Here is a 25,874-nt window from a genome sequence, read left to right on the forward strand (position 1 = left end):
TTGTTTCTTTGGTCAGGTTGGATATGTTATCATTTGTTAATGCTCCTCTTCATTTTTATGTACTGAAATTTATTTATTTTTTGAATAGAAAACATGACGATTAGGCAAGTTAAATGGCTGAGAGGTGACACACACTGGGGTGCATCATGAACCTCCTGGATCTTGGCTAATGATGGAAGTGGACACATGAAGGATTCCTGGTGTGACAAGTGAAGGTAAGCATCTTGAAGCCCAGTCATGTGATGTTTCTACCTTAATGTTCTTTGAAATAAATGATTGCTTCCCCATGTTCCTGCTTTACTGAATTACCCACTGCGTTGGTGAGTCAGCCTCAGATACCAAAACCTGCAAAGTAATATACCACATCATATGCTTTCACTCATGAAAAATAAATGCATTAGCTTCCTTTTTTTGAAGTAAGTCATTTTAAATTTGCATCTTATATTTGGTTATCAAGAGGCACGCAGAACCCTCCTATTTTAATGAGAACAGTGCTTCTGTGTCTTTTTATCACATACCTGCTTAATGTTAGGTGTGGTATTGCTAAGTCAGATCCACATCTAGTTTTTTTTTTTCAGCATAATAGGAAAATCCTGCTTCGCACAGGTGCATGGTAGTAAACGAAGCAGTACACAACCTGCATGCCTTGCAATGCTTGTCTACTCCTGATTCAGGCTGCTCCAAAAATCATTTCATGAAAGTTCAGTGAAATTTTGCTTCACCTGGGAATCAGATGTTAAATCAATCAGGCTCTCATAGTCCCATGACACTAATGAGGTTGGGTTAAGTTACTGTAAATAAATTTCTAACCCAAGCATTATTATCCTTTGTTACAGGAAAATATTAACAGAGTAGAATGCAAACCCCTGCGGTGCTGCACAGTGGCCTTGAAAGTATCTCCATCAACCATAGGATTAATTTCAGTCAAGTCACTGAGTGTAGGAACACAAAGCTTTCTTTTAATGACATTTTATCAAATACTGTAAAAACTATCACATTTTCCCCTTGCATTGACAGATTACACTTGTTTCTAGGGGAAGAGTCGACAGCATCCTCTCCCCAAGTATTCCCAAGGCCAAGGGGTTCTGGTGCCAGAGAAAATGAGTCAAAGCAGTGGAAACCCCTGTAAACTTGGAGCAGGCTGGGCCCACCAGCGCTCGGAGGAGGGGAGAGGAGGGGATGGGAAGGTGGGAGCTTGTCCTCCTGAGAAGGAGAACAGGGTGGGGTGGGCGGGGCATTGAGCATGCGAGATTGAGCAGCCGCAAACCAGCCTTGTGGCTAACTCATGCTCCATGTAGGAGTCTCAGAAATGTCAGGGAGATGATTTGAAGAGGCCTCAATTTGGAGATGTAGCTTTAAGAGAATGGCTCAAGCACAAAACTATCAATTTATAAAAAGATGAAATTATATCCCTACATTATGCCTAATTTAAAAAAATTAACCCCAGATGATTCAAGGATTTAAACATTAAGATAGAAATGCCAGCATTCTTAGTGGAAAGGAGAGTGAACGTCTCTAGCCCTCAGGGAGGGGAAGGATTTCTTAAGCAGGACAAGGAGTGCACTTACCATGAAGGCTGATGAACCTGACTATATTAAGATTAAGAACTTTATTCATCAAAAGACACCTTGGGGGAGGGTGTAGCTCAGTGGCACAGTGCGTGCTCAGCATGCACAAGGTCCTGGCTTTAATCCCCAGTGCCTCCATTGAAAGATAAATACCCCACTTGTTGGCATGTGAAGCTACCGAACCCATAAAAACTGGCAACACCATGCCTCGCTCCCTCGTCTTCCCAGACCACATGCACTCTGCACTCTGTCTATGGAGTGCACATTTACTCTTACCTTAACCTGCACACCCAACCCCCACATCTCATGGCTTTTCTCTCGCCTTCTGAAACAGCCTGCTTTCTGTGCAGTATGTATCTCTCTAAATCAAAAAAAGATAAATAAATAAATCTATCTCCCTCCCCCAAAACAAACAAGACACCTTAAAGAAGGTGAAAAGCAATTTAAACTAAAAGATATTCACAATACATAACAGTTGAAAAAAAAATTAGTTAAGAGACTGAGACTTACTTTATAACCCCAAGACTTTTTTTTACAACTTGTATGCATTATGTTGATTTTTAACATTAAATTGAAGAAATAAAAATCTCCAGTAAAGTTAGTTAAACTATCTCCTCTCAGATAACTGTTGGAGCCTAGATGATGTAATGAGGGAATTCAGCGCATTAATATTATCCCCTTTAAGTAAATGACTGACACTCTCCATTTACAGGATCTAAAAAAAAAAAAAAAAAAGCAAACACATCATAACTAATTATACGAACAAAACTGCAAATCAGATGCCATTTGTTCTAAAACAATTGTCAAAGAATATTTCTGGAAATTCACTGGAGAAAGTAGCAGAACATATATGGGAGACACACACCAACTTCAGGACAATGACTCCCTGTGGGGAGGGAAAGGAAAGATGCTTTAGTGGTATCTATTTTCAAGAAGAGAGAAGTGAGGCAACTATGGAAAATGCTAACATTTTTAAGTGGGAGGGGGTGGTACGTGAGTCTTTGTTATACAACTGTTTTGAATGTGTGAAATTTTTCATAATTTAAATTGGGGGTGGGGGGTCCAGGGGTAGGTAATTAGGTTGGTTATTTATTTATTTAACAGAAGTACTGGGGATCTGATTCCAGGGCCTCGTTTATGCTTAGCATGCGCTCTACCACTAAGCTATAGCCTCCTCCCCCATAATTTAAATTCTTACTTTAAAATTAAGCACACTGGGAAGAAGTGTGCATCAACACTAGTTTTCTCAGGATATTGGAAACAGGATTTGTCTACACTGGCTCGTTTTCTAGAATGACCAACTCTGATGTTTATATTTTAAAACATGTCAGACCTGTTTGAATGATTATGAATTGGTAACAAAGCAGAGAATCAGAAGACAGATCACAGGTTGCAGAAGACACAAGATGTAGACTCCGCAAGCCTGCCCTCCGCCTGCCCCACCTGCTGACTCTGCAGAAACCTTCATGCCAGCACTGATGGTGACTGCCGTCCCCTTTCCCCCCTGGTAACCATAAGTTTGTTCCCTATGTCTGTGAGTCTTTCTGTTTTCTAAATAAGTTCATTTGTGTCTTTTTTTTTTGATTCCACATATAAAGTGATATCATATGGGATTTTTCTTTTTCTTTCTGATTTACTTCACTTAGAATGATGATCTCCAGGTCCACCATGTTGCTGTAAAGGGCATTATTTTATTTACTTTTTTATGGCTGAGTAGTATTCCATTATGTATGTATACCACATCTTTATCCATTCATCTGTCAATAGATATTTAAGTTGTTTGCATGTCTTGGCTGTTGTAAACAGTGCTGCTGCAAACACTGGGGTGCATGTGTCTTTTCAAATTATAGTTGTCTCTGGATATATGCCCAGGAGTGGGATTATTTATTTATTTTTAATGGCAGTGCTGGGGACTGAGCCCAGGACCTCGTGCATGCTAAGCAGGCACTCTACCACTGAACTATACCCTGCCCCTTTATTGACTTGAATTGTCTGAGAGACCATTGTCCAGCCCTGTCTCTTCTTTGTAGCAATAGATTGAGAAGAGAGGCTGGTTGATGGCCAAGCCCACAGACATAGCCTGGTTACAGATCCTGCAGGTCGGGGGTCGGGGGTGGGGTGGTAAGGAAACTGCTTCTCTTTCTCTTTCCTGAGACAGGGGTTACATTTATAAGAAAAGTTTATCTCTACTTCAGGGCATTGGTAATGGTGCTTTTTTTTAATGTGTTAATAAAAACATGACAAAGTGGAGCTGGGGAGGGTATAACTCAAGTGGTAAAGCACATGCTTAGCATGCATGAGGTCCTGGCTTCAATCCCCAGTAACGCCATTGAAAAAAATAATAAGTGAATGAATGAATAAATAAACGTAATTATCTCCCCCCACCAAAAAAAAAAAAAAAAAAAAAAAGTAAAAACAAAACAAAACATTACAAAGTGGTCAACAGGACCATGAATAGAGCAAATTAAATCTTTTTAAAAATTCTTTAGGGGAGGTAATTAAGTGTACTTATTTTTTTTTTTTAATGGAAGTACTGGGGATGGAACCCAGGGCCTCATACATGCTAAGCACGTGCTCTAGGCTGAGCTGTACCCTCCCCCCAGAGCAAGTGAAGGACTTTGAAGGACACTTCATTTCCTCATCCCCTCTCCTCTGCCCTGTGGGATGCAAGTTGAGTAAATCCTGTTTTGGAAGGGAGTGCGTGGCTCCAGACTTGATGTCCTGCTCTTCAGATTGTTATTTATCAAACTCTTTTTCTCACATATGGGAAGGATTGTCACCTGGGGAATGGCCATGGGTCTCAACCCGTGGGCTCCAGCTAGTTCAAGGGCTTCCTGGTACAAAAGCTACTTAAACCCCTGGCTCCACAGAAGGCAGCAGTCACCACGGTATTCTTTTATGATTTGTGACAAAATCAAAGCAAAAAGAATGACATCAATGACCAACAACAAAAAACACCCTGAACTCCCTGGCACGTTCATCATCCTGGGCAGCTTTATTCTCTGTAAATGTCCCTCGTTGTTGGACTTTTTCATTTATTAAAATATCTCCCCAGAGGGGAGAGGGTACAGCTCTGTGGTAGAGCACGTGCTTAGCTTGCATGAGGTTCTGGGTTCAATCTCCAGTACCTGTTTTAAAAAATTTTTTAAATAAAAATAAGTATTTCCCCAGATTTCATTATCACCTTCATGGATCACAGTTTAGGAGACTGGCAGGGAGGAGATTTACTTTCCCATTGCATCTAAAAAGGATGTATTTTATTTAAAACAAAGCTTTTCCTGAAACAAGAGGTGATTTTTTTTTTTAATGCGGTCAATGTGCATTCCACACTGTTCCCCGCACGTACTAGGTAAGCCAACCACACTGCTAAAACAGAAGGCGGGAAACTCACGGGATTTATGGTCTGCCTATTACACAGAAGCCTATTACTCTGTTTAAGGAATTAAAAAAGATATCTTGAGATTGGAGGATTAACTAAAAATGTCATTGTAGTTCGAATAGACTTTCTTCCTTTGTAGGAAGTGTGCCAAGTTATCTAGTTAATGTTGTATTTTAAACACACACATACAAATATAAACAGTATGGAAGGATAAGATGACAAATGATACTCCCTTTTCTAACTAATTTTCATAACATACTCTCAGACTTCTTTTTTTTCCTTTCCCATATCTGGGCATATAGATTTAACTCATTCCTTTCTATTAAACTTTCTGTTACAAAAAAACAGATCAAAAGGAGGTAGAGAAACAGTGTAAGGAACCCAATCTATCTATTGTTCAGCTTCAAAATAACCAGTAATCTAGTTTGTATTATATTTCCTACATTTAGATTGTTCAGAGGCAAAGTCTAGATGTATCATTTCATTTGTAAATATTTCCTAATCACCGTTGACCCTTGAACACCACCAGGATTAGAACCGACACACCGCACAGTGGAAAATCCACTGGTAACTCACAGCTCCCCCTCCGTATACCGGGTTCCTCCCTGCCTGCCACCAGGCAGGTGGAGTCAGCCAACTCCCAAGTGTACTTACTACTGAAAAAATCCACGCCCAAGGGGGCCTGTGCAGTTCAAACCCGTGTTGTTAAAGGGTCGACTGTATTTAATTTTACTACTAGATCTTAACTTTTTACAGTAGTGTTAGATTAATAGAAAAATTGAGCAGATAGGAGAGTTCCATATTGTATCTTAGCAGTTTCCCCTGTCATTGCGTCCTTTATAGAGTGTATTCCATACACTGTTGATAATCTTTAAAGTCAACAACCAACAGTGACACATTACTATGAAGCAGTCCCTACTTATTCCCATTTCCTTAATTGTCACCATCTATCGCTTTTCTGTTCCAGGACCCTCACATTGCCTGTCATCATTGCCACCTCCTTAGGCTCCTCTTGGTTGTGACATTTTCCCAGGCTTCTATAGGTTTTGATGACCTTAACAGATTTGAGGCGCACAGGATGCCCCTTGTGGAAATCGTGTAAGGTTTTCGCCAAGATTAGAGTGGGATTATAGGTTTTTGGGAGGAATATCAGAGGTCAAGGACAATTTTCATCACATCATGCAAGTTTTCCTCTCTCCAAACAAGTTGTTTCAGGTGTTGGAGCGTGCGTTTTCTGGAAAGAGGTCTTGAATGGTGGGGGCAGGCACTCAGCTGGGGCTGAGGGTTCCACCTCCCGCTCCGTGAGCGGCTGCATGGTCCCCCGAGGTGGGCAGGTGTGGTTCCTAGGGCTGGGGGAGACCTCAGCCTGGAGAGAGGGGCCTCCTAGAAGACATGGAGGACGGTGGAGTCTTCCAAGCCCGCGTGGGTTCTGTTCTTCCGCCGCCCCACTTCATCCCCTGCTCCCATTCCCGGATTCCCTCCGCTTGGCACCCAAGGAGCCCCATCTGTGCAGCCGGCCAGAGACCCTGGCAAACTCCAGCCTAGCAGGCCTGGGGGGTGTTCCAGGCCCCTTAGCCCACAGAGTTGGTGACTGACAGCGTTCCTGCTCGGGGATCGCTGGTTCGGAGAGGCGCTGGGACGCGGCGGCCCTGGGGATGCGGGTCTGGGCGTGTGTAAGGGGTGGGGCCAGGCAGTAGGAGGCCGCCTTCCCTAGCTCCATCCCTCCCTCCACCCCGCGACTGGCAGATGCTGCTCCCGGCACTGCTCCGGTGCCTGGGGCTTCCTCGCGCCCTAAGTCTGAGATAGATTTGAGACGACAGGCAAGTAACAACCCAGAGATCCTCTACGTGGAGCTGTGGATGCTGCCCGTGCTGTTCGGTGAGTGAGCCGGGAGCCCGCGCCCTTGGATGCCCGCAGGTCGCATCCGGTCTGGTTCCGCCCACATCACTCCTCACGGGTGGGGCTCTGTCGTGCCCCTGAAGTTTCCCAGAATCCTGGACCCTCCGTGGGCCAGTCTGGGCGGACTCCGGCCCCAAAGGCCCCTTCCCTTCCTGACCCTGGGCCTCGAGGTTCAGCACCCCTCCCCTCCCCTCCGCAGGCCTGGAAGGTGAACTGATGACGGCGCTCCACCAGTGGTTCAGGGTCTTCCTCGTGGTGAGCGCGGTCCCAGGATGCGGAGTCCTGATCTTCATTATTGGACCGCCCTTCTACCAGTGTTTTACAATGCTCCTCATCGTGGCGATGTCTTTCCAGCTTCGGATCCGCGACAACCGAGGTAGGGGTTTCAGGGGCCCCAGCAGAGAATGATTCCTCCACCCAGGAGCCCGGGAAGGAGAATTTCGTTCCCCGCATCTTTGAGGCTCATTCCAGTTCTTTAGTCTGGGGGCCTGGGACAGTTTCGAAAACAGCCACCAATTTTTAAAAACCCCTGGGTGTGGGTCCAGGCTCCCCAGCAGGGAGACTGATAAGTTTGGGAAGGTGTCTGTGGCTAGACCCAAAGGTGAAAATCTAACACATCTGTGCACTCTGGGGCGAGGGTCCTCGGAGCAGCGTCTTTAGGGGATGTCTTCCGCAGAGTCTCTTGCGGACCTGCCCTACCACTTAGATAACCAGGACAGCGGGTTTCCAAGCTTAGTACCTAGACCAGCGGAATCCGCATCACCCAGGAGCTTGTTAGAACTGCAAACTCTGGCGCACATCCTGACCCATGGAATCGGAAACTAGGGGTGGCACCGAGTAATCTGTTTTAACACGCCCTCCAGGTAATTCTGATACACACCAGAGTTTGAAAACCATCACTCTAGGGTCATCTCCTCAAGGCCTGCACCCAGCTTGCTGCTTTCCTTTTATTTTAGCCAGAGCCCGGAGCAGACGGGTGCTAAATTCTTTGCGGGCCTCGGGCGTTCGGTTTAAGGCTGGGGCCGGTGCTGAGTCCCTTATCCAGACGTCTGCTGTTGGCGGACCTCACCACAGGGACGGCATTTCTGCTAGATGGAGTCCAGGAGGCTAAGGCGCCATGAAAGACGCGATGACGATGGGTGTGGGGACCACCATCCTTAATTCTGTTACCTTCAATTTATTGCAAGCTTGAGCTTTTAAGGAAAGTTTCAGTGGTTTTATAGTAAATGATCTTTATTGATTTTGTCTTTTTTGTTTTGTTTAAGTGAAAGCAAGCTTACTTAGAGAGACACACACTCCATAGAGAATGCCAGTGGTCTCAAGGCAAGAGAGAGAACAACTCATTGGTTTCATCTTGGTCAGTTTTCTTTCCAGGTTATGATGGAGAAAGGAAAAAAAAAAAAAAAACAATTTCAAAAACTGGTTTCATCTCCTCACAGTGTTGGGAGGGGGTGATGGAATCTGAGGAGTCCCCAGTACCCTGGCTCTGGAATCCAGCTGGCCTTTCCTGCCTGGGTCCCCACCAGGAAGAAGGGGGAGCATCAGGGAGGGAGATGCCTGTTTTGGGGAGTGCAGCCCAGCAGTCCAGGCAGGTGAAGGGAAACAACTATTCCTTGGTTGGTGTACCCCCGCTCTCTGCTAGCTTTTCAGGAACAATTCAGCTGCAGCTGTGAGCCCTTCAAAGCCAGTTTGGAGGGAATTGAAGAATTTAAATGGAAACGTGTGTGGAATATGTCTAGTGGTTGTGTTTGGCAAGTGAAGTTGATGCTCCTGGATAGTTACACCTGGGTAATCTTTGTAGAGGTGGAGAACAGAGAAATAGCTGGTGATGGAGAGGGCACTGAGTCAACGACCAGTTTATTTCCCCCTGTAGAATAGGATGGGATGGTGTCTGGGTGTGATGCTGGGGGAGGGAGAGGCTCACAACCTAGAGGCAGATGGGGATGATAGTGGCCCTCAAGCCCTGTGAGAGCAAGAGGGAGGCAAACCCAGGGCCCTGGAGGAGGGGCCAGCTTCTGGAAGGTTGAACATATGTAACAGGAGGCCCACAGGGCGGGGCTCTGGGAGCCTTTTGGAGAGATCCCTTCTGTCTGAAGAGAAAAAATACTCACTCTCTCTTTTTTTTAATTGAAGTATAATCAGTTTACAATGTGTCAATTTCTGATGTACAGCATAATGTTTCAGTCATACATATACATAACATATATTCTTTTTCATACTCTTTTTATTATAGTTTACTACAAGACATTAAATATAGTTCCCTGTGCTATATAGTAGGACCTTTGCTTATGTACTTTATATATAGTAGCAGTATCTGTAAATCTCAAACTCCCAATTTATCCCTTCCTACCCCCTTTCCCCTCAGTAACCATAAGCTTGTTTTCCATGTCTGTGAGTCTGTTTCTGTTTTGTAAATAACTTCATTTGTCTTTTTTTTTTTTTTAAGACTAAATACATAAGTGATATCATATGGCATTTTTCTTTCTCTTTCTGACTTCACTTAGAATGATGATCTCCAGGTCCATCCATGTTGCTGCAAATGGCATTTTATTTTTTATGGCTGAGTAGTATTCCATTATATATATACCACAACTTCTTTATCCAGTCATCTGTTGATGGACATTTAGATTGCTTACATTTGGCTATTGTAAATAGTGCTACTATGAACATTGGGGTTCATGTGTCTTTTCAAATTATGGTTCCCTCTGGGTAAAATGCCCAGGAGTGGAATTGCTTTATCATATGGTAAGTATATTTTTAGCTTTTTTAGGTATTGCCATACTGTTTTCCGTAATGGCTGTACCAAACTGCAAAGAATACTCTTATTTACACTTTTCTTGACCTCTGATTGCTTAATCTATGACTATTAATCAACATTTCTCTAAGGAAGAAACATTAAATGCTTGTATACTACTCTCATACCTAATAATCCCAAGCTTAACACTTTTACAAGTGTAATTTGCTCCAATTTTTAAATGAATGTATATATTGAATTAAACTTGTAAAATTTAACTAAATCACAAATCTGATAGATTCTCTTAAATGCTAAAAGTGGCTAGAACATTTAAAAAAATATTTGCTATCATCTGAGAGCTTAAGTACCAGGTCCTGTTCAGCTTTAGATATGTGATATTATCAATATTCAAAACGGCCCCATGAAATAGATCCTCTGATTATGGCCTTGAAATTCAAACATGGAAAAACGAAGCAACTTGCTCACGGTCACACAGGCAGCTGAGATTGGAGTCCAGGGTCCCATGCCATGTGCCCCTTTATCATTGTAGTGAATACCGAATACATTGTAACAGTTTCATTAAAACCAGTTAGAGAAATGCTAATATCTTTTATAGTAATCACTTCCTTGTCTTTGTTTGTAGTTTTATCATCTAAGCATTTGCTCCTGCACGTTATATGTAAGTTTTACTTTATTTCTGAAAAAGTAGAAAAATACATATTGGATGATGTTGTGTCCAGCACTATTTATTCAGCACGGTTTATGAGATTGATCCATTTTGTTGCCTGTAGTTGTGTTTTCATTCGTCTCCTTGTTGTGTAGGCGTTTTTCCTTTATTTTTTATTTTTAATTGAAGTATAGTTGGTTTACAGTCTTGTGTTCCTTGTTGTGTAGTCTTTCACTGTATTTATGTTCGTATATATACATTTATATCACAAATCATTTATCCTTCCTGATATTGATGGGCTTTTGGGTTTTCTCCAGGTTTAGGCTAGTGTAATGAATATGACACTGAACAGTCTTGTGTAGGTTTCTGTATTTGTCAGCTCAGGATACAATAACAGAATACCACATTTATTTTCTCAGGATTCTGGAGATTAGAAGTTCAAGTTCCAGGATACCACTGTGGGTGGTTTCTGGAGTGACCTCTGTCCTTGGTCTGCAGATGGCTGCCTTCTCCCTGGGTCCAAATGGCCTTAAATGAGCTGAGGAGGAGGGGTGGAGGGGTTGGGGAGGGAGAGTTTCTGGTGTTTCATCCTAGAAGGACACCAGTCCTATCAGATTAGGGGTCCACCCTGAGGACTTCACTTAACCTTAATTTGGCCCCCTCTCCAGGTACAGCCCCACTGGGGGTGGGGCTTCTACAAAGGAACTTTGGGGAAGGATACAGCTCAGTCTATAACAGTCTCCTGGGGCACACGCATGTAGTTTTGCCCTTTGCATTTAATATATACTTTACAGGCATACGGTGTTTTATTGTGCTTTCCCTTATTGCACTTCAAAGATACTGTGTTAGTTTACAAATTACAGGTTTGTGGTAATCCTGCCTTGTCAGGTGATGGTCAGCATTTTTTAGCAAGAAAATATTTTTATTTATTTATTTTGGCAGTTTTTTGGGGGTGGGAATTAGGTTTGTTTGTTTGTTTGTTTATTTATGGAGGGACATGGGATGGAACCCAGGATCCGTGCATGCTAAGTACGAGCTCTACCACTGAGCTCTACCCTCCTTCCACCAGAAAATACTGTTAAATTAAGGTGTGAATGTTGTTTTTTTAGACAACTCTCTTGCACATCTATAGACTACAGTGAAGTATAGGGGTCACTTTTACATGCACTGGGAAGCCAAAACTTTGTGTGACTTGCTTTATTGCAATATTTGCTTTATTGCATGGTCTGGAACTGAACTTGCAGTATTTCCAAGGTCTGCCTGTACCTGGAATTTAATAGAAGATTTTATTGAGTTAATTGCAGCTTCCCATGCAGTTTTAAGAAATAGTCCAGAGGGGGAGGGGATAACTCCGTGGAAGAATGTGTGCCTAGCAAGCACGAGGTCCTGGGTTCAATCCTCAGTACCACCATTAAAAATCAATAAATAAAAATGTAATTGCCTCCCCCCAAATAAAGTAATAAATAAAAAATATAATAATAAAAATCTAGGATTCTTTGTTCACTTCTCCCAGTTTCACATAACGGTGACATTTTGAGGAACTCTAGTAAACCATCACAACCAGGACATTGCTATGGGCTTTCTTCCCTAGTTTCATTTGCACTCATTTGTGTGTGTGTGTGTGTGTGTGTGTGTGTGTGTGTGTGTGAATTAGGGTCTACACAATTTTCTCACCTACATAGGTCTGTGTGTCCACCGTCACAGTCAGATCCTCGATGTTGTCTTCTTCTTCATAAACACAGCTGCTTCCTTGGCCCCCTCTCAGCAGTTGATTTTTTGTATGAGGTAGCGTCACATTTGTTTCCATTTCTTTTTTAAGTGATCTGTATTCAGTGGTTCTGGCATCCTTTATTCACAGGATCATCCTTTCCCCACTTCTCCGAAGCACCACCCCCGCTGTAAATTGTCTCCACGTATGTATGAGTCCACTTTACAGTTCTTCCATTCGTTGGTCTGTTTCTTTCTTCTTACATCGGAACCGCGCTGCCTTAATTACTACTGCACCTTTAAACAGATGTTGCTATCTAGTAGAAAAAGCTCTGTTTCTTATTTTTCTTCTGCAAACATTGTCTTGGCTTTTCTTGGCCCTTTGTATTTCTGACTAGTTTCCAAGGGGGGGCGGGTATAGCTCAATGGCAGAGCATGTGCTTAGCATGCATGGTGTGCTGGGTTCAATCCCCAGTCCCACCATTAAAAATAAGTGAACAAACCTAATTACCTCCCCCCAACCCAGAAACAAGAAAGCTGACTAGTTTCTGAATGAATTTTCCACAGCAGGACCAGTTTTGACATCTCATTCTCAGAGCTAGAGCGAATTCACACTGTCGTTTCTTCTCTCACAAAAGGGGCTTCAAGGAAGCAGCTGTGTGTTCCCCATCAATGTTGTCACGTTCATCTGACCTCAGGCTCTGGTCTCTAATACACTCTGGAAGGAGCTGGGACACTGGGAGGATGGTTCTTACAAACCTTTGGCTCTATAACCTCCTGCCATGAAATGAGGAGTGAAAAAGCCAAGCTATGTCAAGTTTAGATCCCCCCTCTCCTTTTCTGAATGTAATTAGGTGACAGGGCTGTAGAAACTAGTCATCTCTGGTGGAACTGAGCTGGGAGCGGCTATTGGGAACCTCGGGCCATCTTGCCTCCCGTGTATTGCAGTGGGTCCCAGGATCAACATCTGATCTGCAGCAGTGTGGGAAGGGATGAAGCTCTCAGGCTGGAAGGGCCCTCTGGAATTGTCCTAAGTTGGGGCAGGAAGGCCGAGCCTCAACCCCCTACATCCATCCGTCACTGGGGGTGGGGCTGCTCCAGAAGGGAGCAGGACCCTGGGCGGAGCCGCCATCCTCAGAGGAGGTGATCCTTCTGACTGGCCTCTGAGAGCTGCTGCCTGGTACCTGTGCTGCCTGTAGCTGAGGGATGTGCTCCGGGATCCTGGAGGGTGGTCTGGGAGGCACCGTTCAGATCTGCTTCCCAGGTGTGCACTGGGAGCAACAACTCCAGCGCCCCGGGGGGTCCTCATGTCTTAGGATAAACTTAGAAGGGCTTATCCATATATGGACTCATCGTCCCCTCCTGTTCTGACCTTTGTAGGGTCCCCTAACCCTCATTTGGCACCTCCGCTGGTCTCAGTGTCTTGCCTGGATGTATAACCCTGACCTTCATCCCAGAGAGGTCAGCATCCCCTTCTTGGGTCTTGCCTGCTGTACATTTCCACGCAACCAACACAGGGCCAGAGAGCAGCAAGAGAAGGCCAAGCAGAACCCGAGACCGCACCCTTCCCTGCCCTCCCTGTCGACACCGAGTCTCCCTCCTCGCGGCCCTCGTGGTGAGTCATCCCTGTCCAGGTGCTGACCTGCAGTTCCCAGAGGGCTCAGGCAGCAGCTGGAGCACCATGTGCCCTGGTAAAAGTGTTCTCACCTTTGTGAACCAGGATGGGAAGCCAAGGCTGCAGGGACAGGAAGCACCAGGGCCTCACGTGGGTCGCTCGGTCAGGGTAGGGCCTCCTTTCACCTTTCTGCTCCTCTGCCCTGAGTTCTGTCGGTGATGGAGCGCTACGTACATGTGACTGACGTGAATACACACAGCTTCCTGGGGGAGGGCAGCTTGTCCTGGGCCAACACTGGATCATTCATGGAGGTGTGGGCCTGACAGCTGCTTGGTGCCAGATCATGTGATCAGACCCGGTGGGTCCCCTGGCCATGTTGCCCACTCCTGCTCTTTTTGACATAAAGTGGGTCCCTTGGTCTGAGGTGATACCATGCGTGACCCTGTATTGGTGGTTTCAACATTGTTTAGAGATGCTGGCTGAGGTCCTGTGGGCAAACTTATATCTGTAAAATGTGTCTATTCCCATCCGAATTAACTGCTGCCCCTATCAGGGTAGAAGGGACTCCACTGTCATCAGCTTTGTTGATGCTGCAAACAAACAGGGGACCGTTACCCAATCGGAACTTGTTCTGCTTGCCACACGACAGCCAAGGTGTTGGGGCAAGGAATAGCAACTTTATTTGCAAAGACCGGCAGACCCAGAGGATGGCAGACTACTGTCTTGGATAGCCATCCTGCTCCAGTCAGAATGCAGGCTCATTTTATACAAAAAACAAAACAGAACAAAACAGGGGAAGGGGTGTGGTTGGTTGTTGCAAACTTCTTGCTGCAGGCATTCTTTGTTCTTTCAGCCATCCATGTGGGTCAGGTCATGCTGTCCTTGTAAATCTCCAACAAAACAAAGGTTATTCTCTGGTTTGCAACTTGCTATCTCTATGTAAATGCAGAAGAGCTACCATCCTTAAAGGTCAGAGCCCCTAGAATAGGCTCTCCTGTAGATGTCAGGCTAAAGGCAACATTGTTTCACAAAAGGTGCAGAGCTGGCAAGACTAAGCCTGGAAAGCAGGGCGGGCACAGTGGTTAAAATTAAAGGAACAGATCCAATATAGAGTCAGATTTGTTCTCTATTACAGCACTAGGAAAGCCTTTGCTAAACATTCACTGTTAAAACACTGGCTGTGACCCAGCATCCAAGTAGCCTGGGAATCAGCAGTTCTAGATGTCTCTTGCACTAGTCACCACTAGCTTCACTCACTGCATGTAACTTTTTTCAAGGAAAGAACAGTGTCTAAACATTCTTTCCTAGTGCTATTCAAAAGTCTCCATATATCTAATGTGGGGACATTCTTTTAAATGAGGACGGATTGGCTTTGTCATTTATTGGGTGTGAAATCACTCGTTATAACAAAACTCCTCATGAGCAAGAGCCCTGCTGCCCCAGGTCTTCCATTCAGTTAGCTGTGTGCATCACTCACTGGGTACAGCTCTTCCCCTGAAAGACACTGTGTCTAAGATGTCCTGCATCCCAGCTAGTGACAACAGCGCTCTGCCCACCATGAAAGCAAGGCTTCGATGCAGTGCGGAAGTTGGTCTCATCTGTTCCCCGTAAGGGCACTGGGCATGGTGAGCCTTTCAGAATTCTGAGAAAACAGCTTCTTTCCACCTGTTAAATTATTTACTACATGCTTTAAACTCTGGAAATAACAATATTTCTGTGAAAAAAACTGAGCTTAAGATTTCTATTATGTAGCCAGCAAGAACATCGAAATATTGAAAATCTAGAACAGGATTTTACATGCCCTGGAAAAGGCTTTCCCATCCATTCGCTGAAAAAGCATCAGGTATGACTAGCACCCAAGCAGCCAGAGAAAATGAACCGTCCAGGGCTGTTAATCTACGCACTGCTAGCTTCACTCACAGTCTAACTTTTTGTGACTGACAGAATTGTCTAAACTTTCTTCCATAGTGTACTAATAAGTCTATATGTGTGTGATATAGGAACAAATTTTTACATGCAGAAAAAAGGCTTTCTCACCCATGGCCTTTAGAACACAGGCTGTAACTAGGCTTCTGTTAGAGAAAGATTACAGGTCCCGTATTCATTGGACTACATACATCCCTCACTGAGCATGACTTTTTTCATTGTAAGAACATTATGTCTACAATTTCTCTCCTATAGGTAGTGACAACAGCTTCTAACACGGAGGACTTTGCATGCAAAGTGAAAAAATGTCTATGTATTTCCTGTCAGAACACTGGGTATAACAAAGCTTGAAGAAACCTAAGAAAATAGTTAAAGTTTTTACTACATGCATGACTCTGAATCTATCAACTTTTCTGTGAAAGACCTCTGAGCTTCAGATTCCTACCGCGTAGTCAGTAAGAACATCTGTATGTTGGGGACATGGGGAGAGGACTTGGAAAGTCTTTCTCATCCATTCAGTGTTAAACGTCTTGGCGTGACTCAGCATCCAAGTGGCCTGAGGAACAGCACTTTGGCAGGTCTGTTCAACAGTTCACCACGAGCCTCACACCGTACGTGACTTTTTTCTCCTGAAGGAGCACCATGTCTAAAATGTCTTTAGTTTAGTTTTAACCAAGTCCGTATGTACCTAATATGGGAGCAAGAATTTCCACTAGGGGAAGACTTTCTCACCTGTGGGCTCTCAGACATGGGGTACAGGGAAGCTTTTGAGGAGCAGGAGAGGCAATGCTGATCCAGGTCCTTATGCAGTTGGCATCATGCTCCTCTCCTCGGGCATAATGTCAGTTCACTGAAAGAACGCGCGTCTGAAATTCCTTTCATATAGCTAGGAGCAAGAGCTCAGAAACTCTAATGTGGAAGCAAAATTTACACAGAGTGAAAGGGTCTCACATGTTTCCTGGGTATAGTGAAGCTTGAAGAAACTTGAGAAAACAGTTTCTAGAAACCTGTTAAAAGATTCACTATTATGTACGACTCTCTGGGCATAACAACATTTCTGTGAAAGAACCCTGAGTTTAAGATGCCCTCCACGTAGCTAGTAAGAAGTTGCATACATAAAGAATGTGGAAACCGTATGACATGCAGTCAGAAAGGCTTCAGCATCCATGCACCATTAGGACTCTCAGTATGACTCAGTGTCTAAATGGAGGCTCTTACCTGCTGGCTTGCAGAAATCTTAGGCACAGTGTCCTTCCAGAGAACTGCTGTTAAATCCAGAGTCATGAGGTAGCAAATCTTTTAACAGATTTAAATTCTGTTTTCTCAGGTTTCTTTACTTCCCTATAGCCAGTGTCCTAAGAGGAAGTAGAGGAGGCAGCCTTTCAGCCTGTATGGGAATCTTGCTTCCATAGTACATGTATATAGTTGTTTTTACTAGCTGTGTGAAAGACATTTTAGGAGAGATTTCTTCCAGTGAGCACAAGTTATTCCCAGAGGGTGATGCGCATAGTCAGTTGAATAAAGAACCTCCAAGTAGCGCTTTTCTTGCTACTTAGACGCTTCCCTGCACCCAGTGTTCTAACAGCTCATGGACAAGAAATCCCTTTCACCGGCATGTAACAGCTTGTTGCATTATTAGTTATGTACAGCTCTTGTTACTGCTCTTTGCAAGAGGGTGTTGACTTTGTGAGTTTTCAGGGGCAGGAAGTACCCAAAGTGAGTGAAGCTGGCAGTGAACGCTGCATCAGACCCACAGAACGAGTGTTTCCCGGGCTACCTGAAAGATGACTCACATCTTGGTTTTAAGAGAGAAGGTATGTGAAAGCTTTCCAAGTGCGTAAATGTTTTATCATCGTATTACATATAGAGAGATGCTGTTACTAGGCACAGAATAGAAATCATTGGCCCACTTTTCTTTCTGAGAAACATTTTTATACACGGAGAGTCATTCATGTAGTAAATCATTTAACAGATTCATAGAAGCTTATTGCTGATACTTCTTCCACTGTGGTATAAACCATTTTCTTACAGGCAAGAGATGAATGCTTTTGCTCTGCATGTAAGGTCCTGATTCCGTGTTAGAGACAGACGGCTGTTAGCAGCGCTATGAAGGAAATGGTAGGCTCTGTGCTCTTCCAGTGAATGGAGCTTATACCCAGTGAGTGATGTGCACACTCAACTGAACAGCGGACCTCGAGCAGCAGAGCTCTTCCTGCTACAGAGAAATGTCTTCACTGTGCTCAGCCAGCCCCCAAGTGAAAAACTTCCTCATGTATGTGTAAAAGCTCGTTCCCATATTAGATATACACAAGCTTGTTAGTTTGCACACATCAGTGTATAAACATGAAAAACTACACGCATCAGCATACAGGCTGAAAGGTTCCCTCCTCTACTTCCTTTTAGGACACTGGCTATGGGGACGCTTAAAGAAACCTGAGAAAACAGCATTTAAATCTGTTAAAAGATTCGCTACCTCATGACTCTGGATTTAACAGTAGTTCTCTGGAAGGACACTGTGCCTAGGACTTCTGCAAGCCAGCAGGTAAGGACCTCTAAGGATAAGGAACATGGGAACGGGAGTTTACACGGACTCAGAACGTCTCTGCCGTCCACCCAGTGGCTGAGTTCTAGGCACGAGCCAGCACCCAGTTAGTGTGGGCATCAGTGATCCCACAGGCCTGTTAAACCACTCGCTGTCAGCCTGCGCATTTTTGTCCTTTTTTTCACCGAAAGAAGACTGTCTAAACCTACTTTCCTGGACTATTAGCAACTCTATACTTATACTGAATATGATAGCAAGGCTTTACATGCAGATGGAAAGGCTTTCTCATGTCAGGGTTGTTAGAGCCCTGGGCAGAGGGAAGCTCATTTGTAGCAAGGAAAGAAATACTGCTACAGGCCCTTTATTCACCTGACTACGTGCCTCACTCACTGGGCAGACTTCCTTCCACTGAAAGAAAACTCTGCCTAAGATCTGTTTCATGTAGACATTAAAGACAGCTATTTATATCTAATACGGGAGTAAGATTTTAGATGCAGGTTGAAAGGTGCTCTCACCTATTTTTTGTTAGAACACAGAATAGCAGTGTGAAGAAACCCAGGAAAACAGCTTCTATAAATCTGTTTAAATACTCACTGCATGCGAGACGCTCTGGATACAACAGCATCTCTATGAAAGGACACTGTGCCTGTATTTTTACTGCGTAGCTAGTGACAGCATGTGTGTATAAGGTACATTCAAGCAAGACTTTCCTGAGAGGCTCTTACATATCTTCATGGTTAAAACCTGGCTCTGACTCAGCTTCCAAGAAACCCAGGAAGCAGTAGTTTGACAAGTCTGTTAAACACGTCACTACCAGCATCACTCACTGCAACTTGTTCTGCTGAAAGTACACTGTGTCTAAACTTCTTTCATAAAGTCCCACTAAGGCTATGTATCTAATCCAGGTACAATTTTTTACATGCAGATGAGGGGCTTTGTCATCCAAGGCTGCTTAACAACCTGAGTGTAGCAAAGCCTCTTGTAGCAAGAGAAGACCTACGGCCACCGGTCCTTCACTCACTTGACTGTGTGTATCACTCGCTGGTTATTTGATTCATTCACTAAAAGAACACTGCGCCTAAAATTTCTTTCATATAGTTAGTTACAGCAGGTATGCATGTATATGTAGCATGAAAGACAGAATTCACATGCAGAGTGATGGGGCTCACATCTATTGTCTGTAAGAACACTGTATATAGCAAAGCTTGGAGACGTCTGTAAAATCAGATTCTATAAATATGTTAAATGATTCACCATGGGGATGACTCACTGTGTGTAACAGTGTTTCTCCAAAAGAACGTTGTGTCTAAGTTTTCTGTCTATCTTGTTTTACGTTCACACAGGAAGACTTTCCTCTCCAGTCACTGTTAAAACTACATGCATCACTTACTGGGTACAGTTTCTCCCTGAAAGAACCTTGTGCCTAAATGTTCTTTCATATGTTTAGTTACAAAAGCTATATGTCTGTATCTCTCTTAATAATACCTAATGTGGAAACCAGACTTTTCATGCAGAGAGAAGGATGCTCTCATTCTCTGCTTCTTAGAACACTATGTATAGCAAAGCTTACAGAAGCCTTGGAAAGGAGTGTCCAGAGATTTCTTAATTCACAGGTGCATGACTCTTTCTGTACAATATAGCTGTGAAAAAACACTGTCTGACATTTCTATCATGGGGCTCAAGACAACATCTATATATAACCAACATTTCAACAGGAATTTTTATATATACTATGAAAGACCTTTACATCCATTCACTGTTAAAAAGTTTTGATATGACTCAGCTTCCAAGTAGGCTGAGAAAACCTACCTCTACAGGTCTGTTACACTACTTAATCCTAGCCTCACTTACTGTGTGTAACTTTCTGTCACTGAAAAAAAAACACTGTGCCTAAAATTACTTTTATAGTTCTTTTAAGAAGTGTGATTATCTGTCTGTCTATCTGTCTATCTGTCTGTCTATCTGTCTGTCTGCCTGTCTGTCTGTCTGTCTGTCTGTCTATCTATCTATCTATCTATCTATCTATCTATCTATCTATCTATCTATCTATCTATCTATCTATCTACCTATCTATCTATCTATCTATCTACATGGGAACAAGGGTTTACATGCATCTGGGCAGGCTTTCTCATCTACGGACTGTTAGAATACAAGGTGCAGCCAAATGTCTAAGTTCCACAGCAAACACTACTTCTACAGGTCTTTTCATCAGTTGACTGTATGCCTCACTTACTGAGTATAGCTTCCTTTCCAGAGTGCAAGAACACTCTGACTAAAGTTTAAAGTTTCTTTCACATAACAGGTAGCAACAGCCATGTGTATTTATGTATCTCTGACATGGAAGCAAGACTTTACATGCATAGTGAAAGGGATTCTCTATTTTGTCTTAGAACAGTGGTTATAGACAAGCTTAAAGAAGCCTAAGAAAACAGCGTTTTACAAGTCTATTGAATATTTACCACATCCACGACCCTCTGAGTATAAGAATATTTGTCTGATAGAACACTGTGCCTAAGATTACTGTCTTGTGTCTAGTAACACCACCTATGTGTAACTGCCAGTTTATCCCTCCCTCCACCTTTCCCCTGATAACCGTGTTTGTTTTCTACATCTGTGAGTCTCTTTCTGTATTGTAAATGAGTTCATTTGTGTTATTCTTTTAGATTCCACATATAAGTGATGTCATATGATATTTTTCTTTGATTTAATTCACTTAGTATGATAATCTCTAGGTCCATCTATGTTGCTATAAATGGCATTATTTCATTCCTTTTCATGCCTGAGTGATATTCCATTGTGTATATATACCACATTTTCTTTACCCATTGATATGTCAATGGCTGGTTGCTTCCATGTCCTGGCTATTGTAAATAGTGCTGCTATGAACATTGGGGTGCATGTATCTCTTTGAATTAGAGTTTCTTCTGGATATATGTCCAAAAGTGGGATTGCTGGATCATAGGGAAAGTCTATTTTCAGTTTTTTCAGGAATTTCCATACTGTTTTCCATAATGGCTACACCAAACTACATTCCCACCAGCGGGGTAAGAGGGTTCCCTTTTCTCCACATCCTCTCCAGGTTTTATCATTCATGAACTTTTGAGTGATGGCCATTCTGACTGGTGTTTTATAGTTTTGATTTCCATTTCTTTTGATAATTAGTGATACTGAGCATTTTTTTCAAGTGCCTATTGGCCATTTGTAGTCTTCATTGGAGAAATTCTTGTTTAGGTCTTCTGACATTTTTGGATTGGGTTGTTTGTTTTTTGTTATTAAATTTTAAGAGCTGTTTATATATTTGGGAAATTAAGCCTTTGTCAGTCAAACATTTACAGATATTTTTTCCCGTTCCGCAGGTTGCGTTTTGTTTTGCTTATGGTTTCCTTTACTGTGCAAAAGCTTGTAAGTTCAGTTAAGTCCCATTTGTTTATTTGTGCTTTTATTTCTATTGCTGGGGTAGACTGCCCTAGGAGAACATTGCTGAGATGTATGTTGGGTAATGTTTTGCCTGTTTTCTTCTAAGCGGTGTATAGTGTCTTGTCTGCATGTTTGTCTTTAAGTCATTTTCAGTTTATTTCTGTGTAGGGTGTGAGGGAGTATTCTAACTTCATTGATTTACAGGCAGCTGTCCAGTTTTCCCAGCACCATTTGCTGAAGAGACTGTCTCTTCTCCATTGTATATTCTTGCCTCCTTCATCGTAGGACGCGGGAGCGCGCCCGGAGCCCGCGGACGCTGGGCGGGAGCCGGGTGCTCCTGGACCGGCTCCCGGAGGAGCAACGCGGCCTGGGGCCTCGGCGACCGCTTGCTGTCGCTTCTGCTGCCAACGCCGAGCAGGTAAGGGGGCGCTGGTGGGCGCGCGCGGGTCGAGGAGCCGGCGGGTGAGGCCAGGGCTGTGCAGCTGGGGAGGCGCACAGGGAGGGAGGGGTGCGGAGGTGAGGCCCAGGCCGCGTGGCCGTCAGGATCCTGAGGCGGGTCCAGGCCCGCTGCCCCGGTTGCGGCGCCCCCTCCCCGCCACTTTAGTAATCACTGAATGCTGCGTCTTTCTGTGCTGCAGCTCATATGCGGGTTTGGGAAAGTCGGAGCAGCTCCGGGAGATGGGAGGGCCCAGGGCTGGCCCTCAGGTCGTGGCCTTCCCGCGCAGGTGGACCTGCCCTGGGAGCGGAGGCCGCCCCGGACCGTCCTGGGCACAGGCGTCCTGGGGCGGAATAATGGGCGAGGCCTGGGCCTTTGGGAGTTTGTTGGCCTGCCCCTGAGATCAAAAGCTTTTGACAAGTGTGTTTTTCATCTTTTGGGGAATCTCCCTCCTGTCCTGTTTTCCACAGTGGCTGCACGAAACTACATTCCCACTAACAGTGCAGGAGGCTTCCCTTTTCTCCACTGCCTATCCAGCATTTCTCCTTTGTGGACTTTTGCATAATGGCCATTCTGACTGGTGTGAGGTGACACCTCATTGTAGTTTTGACTAGTTTCCTTTGATAAAAGAACAGCAGCATTGAGCCTCTTTTCATGTGCCTATTACTGGCCACTTGTATGTGTTCATAGGAGAATTGCTTCTTTAGCTCCTCCTCTGCCCATTTTTGGATTGGGTTGATTTTTGGTTATTCAGTTGTGTGAACTGCTTCTGTATTCTGGAAATTAACCTCTTGTCAGTCTCACCTTTTGCAAATATTTTCTCCCATCTGGTAGGTTGTCGTTTTGTGTTGCTTATGGTTTCCTTTGCTGTGCAAAAGCTGATAAATTCAGTTTGGTCCCATTTGTTTGTTTCTTTGTGCTTTTGTTTCTATTGCTTGTGTGGACTGCCCTAGGAGAACTTGGCTGATGTGTGTGTCAGATAATATTTTGCCTATGTGTTCTTCTAAGAGGTATACAGTGTCTTGTCTTATGTTTAAGTCTTGAAGCCATTTTGCATTTATTTCTGTGTAGGGTGTGAGGGACTATTCTAACTTCCTTGATTTACCTGCAGCTGTCCAGTTTTCCCTACATCATTTGCTGAAGAGACTGTCTTTACTCCACTGTATGTTCTTGCCTCCTTTTTCAAAGCTTAATTGACCAAAAGTTTTGGGGTTTTTTCTGGGCTCTGTATTCTGTTCCATTGACCCATATGTCTGTCTTTTTTCCCCTCCTTTTCCAGTTTTATTAGGTCGAATTACTACAGTCTGACTGCACATACGCATTCTATTGCATGTAGAGACATATACACAGTATACTGCACGTTTTTTGTCTTTTAGTTTACGTATGTGTACCACTTACCGATTCTAAGAAGAGACTACATTTTGAAACTTACATAGTTACCAAAGGAATAAAGCCAACTACGAAATAAGAATCCGATCCTAAAGGACAGTCAGATGTGCTTACACATACTCAAGAAATCAAAATGATTACTAGCCCATTTGCAGCCTTATTATTATTACTTTTTAGATTCCTCATATAAATGATGTCATATGGCATTTTTCTTTCTCTTTCTGGCCCACTTCACTTGGAACGACAATCTTCAGGTCCATCCATATGGCTGCAAATGGCATTATTTTCTTGTTTTTGTGTGGCTGAGTAGTGTTCCACATGTATGTATGTATGTACCACATCTTCTTTCTCCAGTCATCTGTCAATGGACGTTTGGGGTGTTTCCATGTCTTGGCTGTCGTAAAGAGTGCTGCTGTGAGCATTGGGGTGCATGTGTCTTTTTGAAATTTATTTTTCTTTGGATATATACCCAGGAGTGGGATTGTTGGATCACATGGTAGGTCTATTTTCAGTTTTTCAAGGAACCTCCATACTGTCCTCCATAGTGGCTGCACCAGTCTGCACTCCCACCAACAGTGTGGGAGGGTTCCCTTTTCTCCATACCCCCTCCAGCATCTGTCATCTGTACACTTTTCAATGATGGCCATTCTGGCTGGTGTAAGGTGATAACGCATTGCAGTTTTGATCTGCATTTCTCTGATGATTAGTGATGCTAAGCATTTTTTCACGTGTCTGTTGGCCATTTGTATGTCTTTATTGGAGAATTGCTTGTTTAGGTCTTCTGCCTATTTTTGGATTGGGTTGCTTGTTTTTTTTTTTGCTATGAAGGTACATGAGCTGTTTGTATATTTTGGAAATTCGTCTCCTGTCAGTCACATCATTTGCAAAGATTTTTCTCCCATTCTGTAGGTTGTTTTTTTGTTTTGTCGATGGCATCCTTAGTTTAGCAAAAGCTTTGAAGTTTAGTTAGATCCCATCTGTTTATTTTTGCTTTTATCTCCAATATTCCAGGTTCAAAAAATGCATTGCTGTAATGGATGTCCGTGAGTGTTGGGCCTGTGTTTTCCACTAGGAGTTGTATAGTATCTGGTCTCACATTGAGGTCTTTAATCCATTTTGAGTTTATTTTTGTACATGATGTTGGAGAATGTTCTCATTTCAGTCTTTTACAGGTAGCTGTCCAGCTTTCCCAGCAGCATTTATTGAAGAGACTGTCTTTTCTCCATTGTATACTCTTGCCTCCTTTGTCATTGATCAATTGACCATATGTGTGTCGGTTTATTCCTGGACTTTCTATCCTGTTCCATTGATCCTGTAGGTCTGTTTTTGTACCAACACCGTGCTGTTTTAATTGTAGCTCTGTAGTATTGTTTGAAGTCTCGGAGGGTTATTCCTCCAGCATTGTTCTTTGTCTTCAGGAATGCTGTGGTAATTCTGGGTCTTTGGTGATTCCATATGAGTTTTAGGATGATTTGATGTATTTTTGTGAAAAATATCCTGGGTAATTAGATAGGGGTTGCATTAAATCTGTAGGCTGCCTTGGGCAGCATGGCCGTTTGAACATGCTTAATTCTTCCAATGCAAGAACATGGGATGTCCTTCCATTTCTCTAAGTCCTCCTTAATTTCCTTAGTCAGGGTTTTGTAGGTCTCCGCATAGAAGTCTTTCACTTCCTGGGTCAGATTTACTCCTGAGTATTTTATTTTGGGGGATGCGGATTTAAAAGTGATTAGTACTTTCATGTAAAGAAATGCCACTGATTTCTGTATGTTGCTGTTGTATTCTGCTACCTTGCCGAATCTTTCGTCAGCTCTAGGTGTTTTTTATGTGGTGCCTTTAGGGTTTTCTGTATGTAGTATCATGTCCTCCAGACATAATGACAGTTTTACCTCTTCTTTCCCAATTTGGATCATTTTTCTTTCTTTTTCTTGTCCAGTTGCTGTACTAGGACTGCCAATACTATATTGAATAGAAGTGTTGAGAGTGGGCATCGTTGTCTTGTTCCAGATTTTAGCAGACAGGCTTTCAGCTTTTCTTGTAGAGTATGATGCTGGTTGTAGGTTTATCATAAATAGCTTTGATTACATTGGGGTGTGTTCCCTCTATGCGCACGTTGGTAAGGCCACAGGCTCAGTGCGGTCAGGGGGCTAGGAGGGTGGCAGCGGCAGTAGCAGCGGTGGGAGGAGGGGGGCTGCCCCTTGGGAGCCAGTCATTTGCTCCCATCTCCCCTGCAGCCTGGCCCTGGGAGTAGTCTCTGTTGCTCCAGGTTGACTGGACCCAGGTCCTTAGGTCAGTCTGCTACCAGGAGGCTGATATGGTGCAGTCAGGGGCGAGGGCGGTGGTGACGGTGGAGGTGAGGCTGCCGCATGCAAACCCTTGCATTTACTCCCATCTTCCTGGCCGCCTGGCCTGGGGACATCCTCTGCTGCCCCAGGTTCACTGGAGGCATGTCTTCAGGTCAGCCTGCTCCTGAGAGGCGAGCTTGGTGCCGTCAGTGTGCTGGGGCAGGGACAGCGACAGTGACAGCGACAGTGAAAGTGGGAAATGGGAGCAAATTCCAGCTCTAGCATGGGGCAGCCCCAGTCCTACAGTTGC

The 25,874-nt window shown here is 43.8% G+C and overlaps 2 protein-coding genes across 22 annotated transcripts in view; both read left to right on the top strand.

Annotated features, from left to right (window-relative positions):
- The window catches only part of LOC141575136 (uncharacterized), a 78,576-nt gene extending 74,573 nt beyond the window's left edge, over positions 1 to 4,003 (top strand). For 3 of the 16 annotated variants that reach the window (XM_074353632.1, XM_074353633.1, XM_074353631.1), the window contains 2 exons: positions 89 to 215; positions 837 to 1,130. In XM_074353632.1, the coding sequence (XP_074209733.1) occupies positions 89 to 104 (16 nt within the window). In that variant the 3' untranslated portion in view covers positions 105 to 215; positions 837 to 1,130. Of the gene's footprint in view, positions 1 to 88; positions 216 to 836 lie in introns of all 16 variants that reach the window. The other 13 variants (XM_074353638.1, XM_074353637.1, XM_074353639.1 and 10 more) reach the window with 8 other exon arrangements.
- LOC141575137 (uncharacterized) overlaps positions 2,940 to 25,874 on the top strand; it is a 60,948-nt gene continuing 38,013 nt past the window's right edge. The window contains exons 1-5 of one of the 6 annotated variants that reach the window (XR_012502493.1): positions 2,941 to 3,075; positions 6,154 to 7,222; positions 12,106 to 12,160; positions 13,335 to 13,569; positions 21,740 to 21,872. Coding sequence is in view for 5 of the 6 variants with exons in the window: in XM_074353640.1 (XP_074209741.1) it covers positions 7,119 to 7,222; positions 12,106 to 12,160; positions 13,335 to 13,569; positions 21,740 to 21,872 (527 nt within the window). In the remaining variant the exon portion in view is untranslated. Of the gene's footprint in view, positions 3,076 to 6,153; positions 7,223 to 12,105; positions 12,161 to 13,334; positions 13,570 to 21,739; positions 21,873 to 25,874 lie in introns of all 6 variants that reach the window. The other 5 variants (XM_074353640.1, XM_074353642.1, XM_074353643.1 and 2 more) reach the window with 5 other exon arrangements.

This window comes from Camelus bactrianus, chromosome 26, assembly GCF_048773025.1.
Source record: "Camelus bactrianus isolate YW-2024 breed Bactrian camel chromosome 26, ASM4877302v1, whole genome shotgun sequence".
Classification (NCBI taxonomy): domain Eukaryota; kingdom Metazoa; phylum Chordata; class Mammalia; order Artiodactyla; family Camelidae; genus Camelus; species Camelus bactrianus.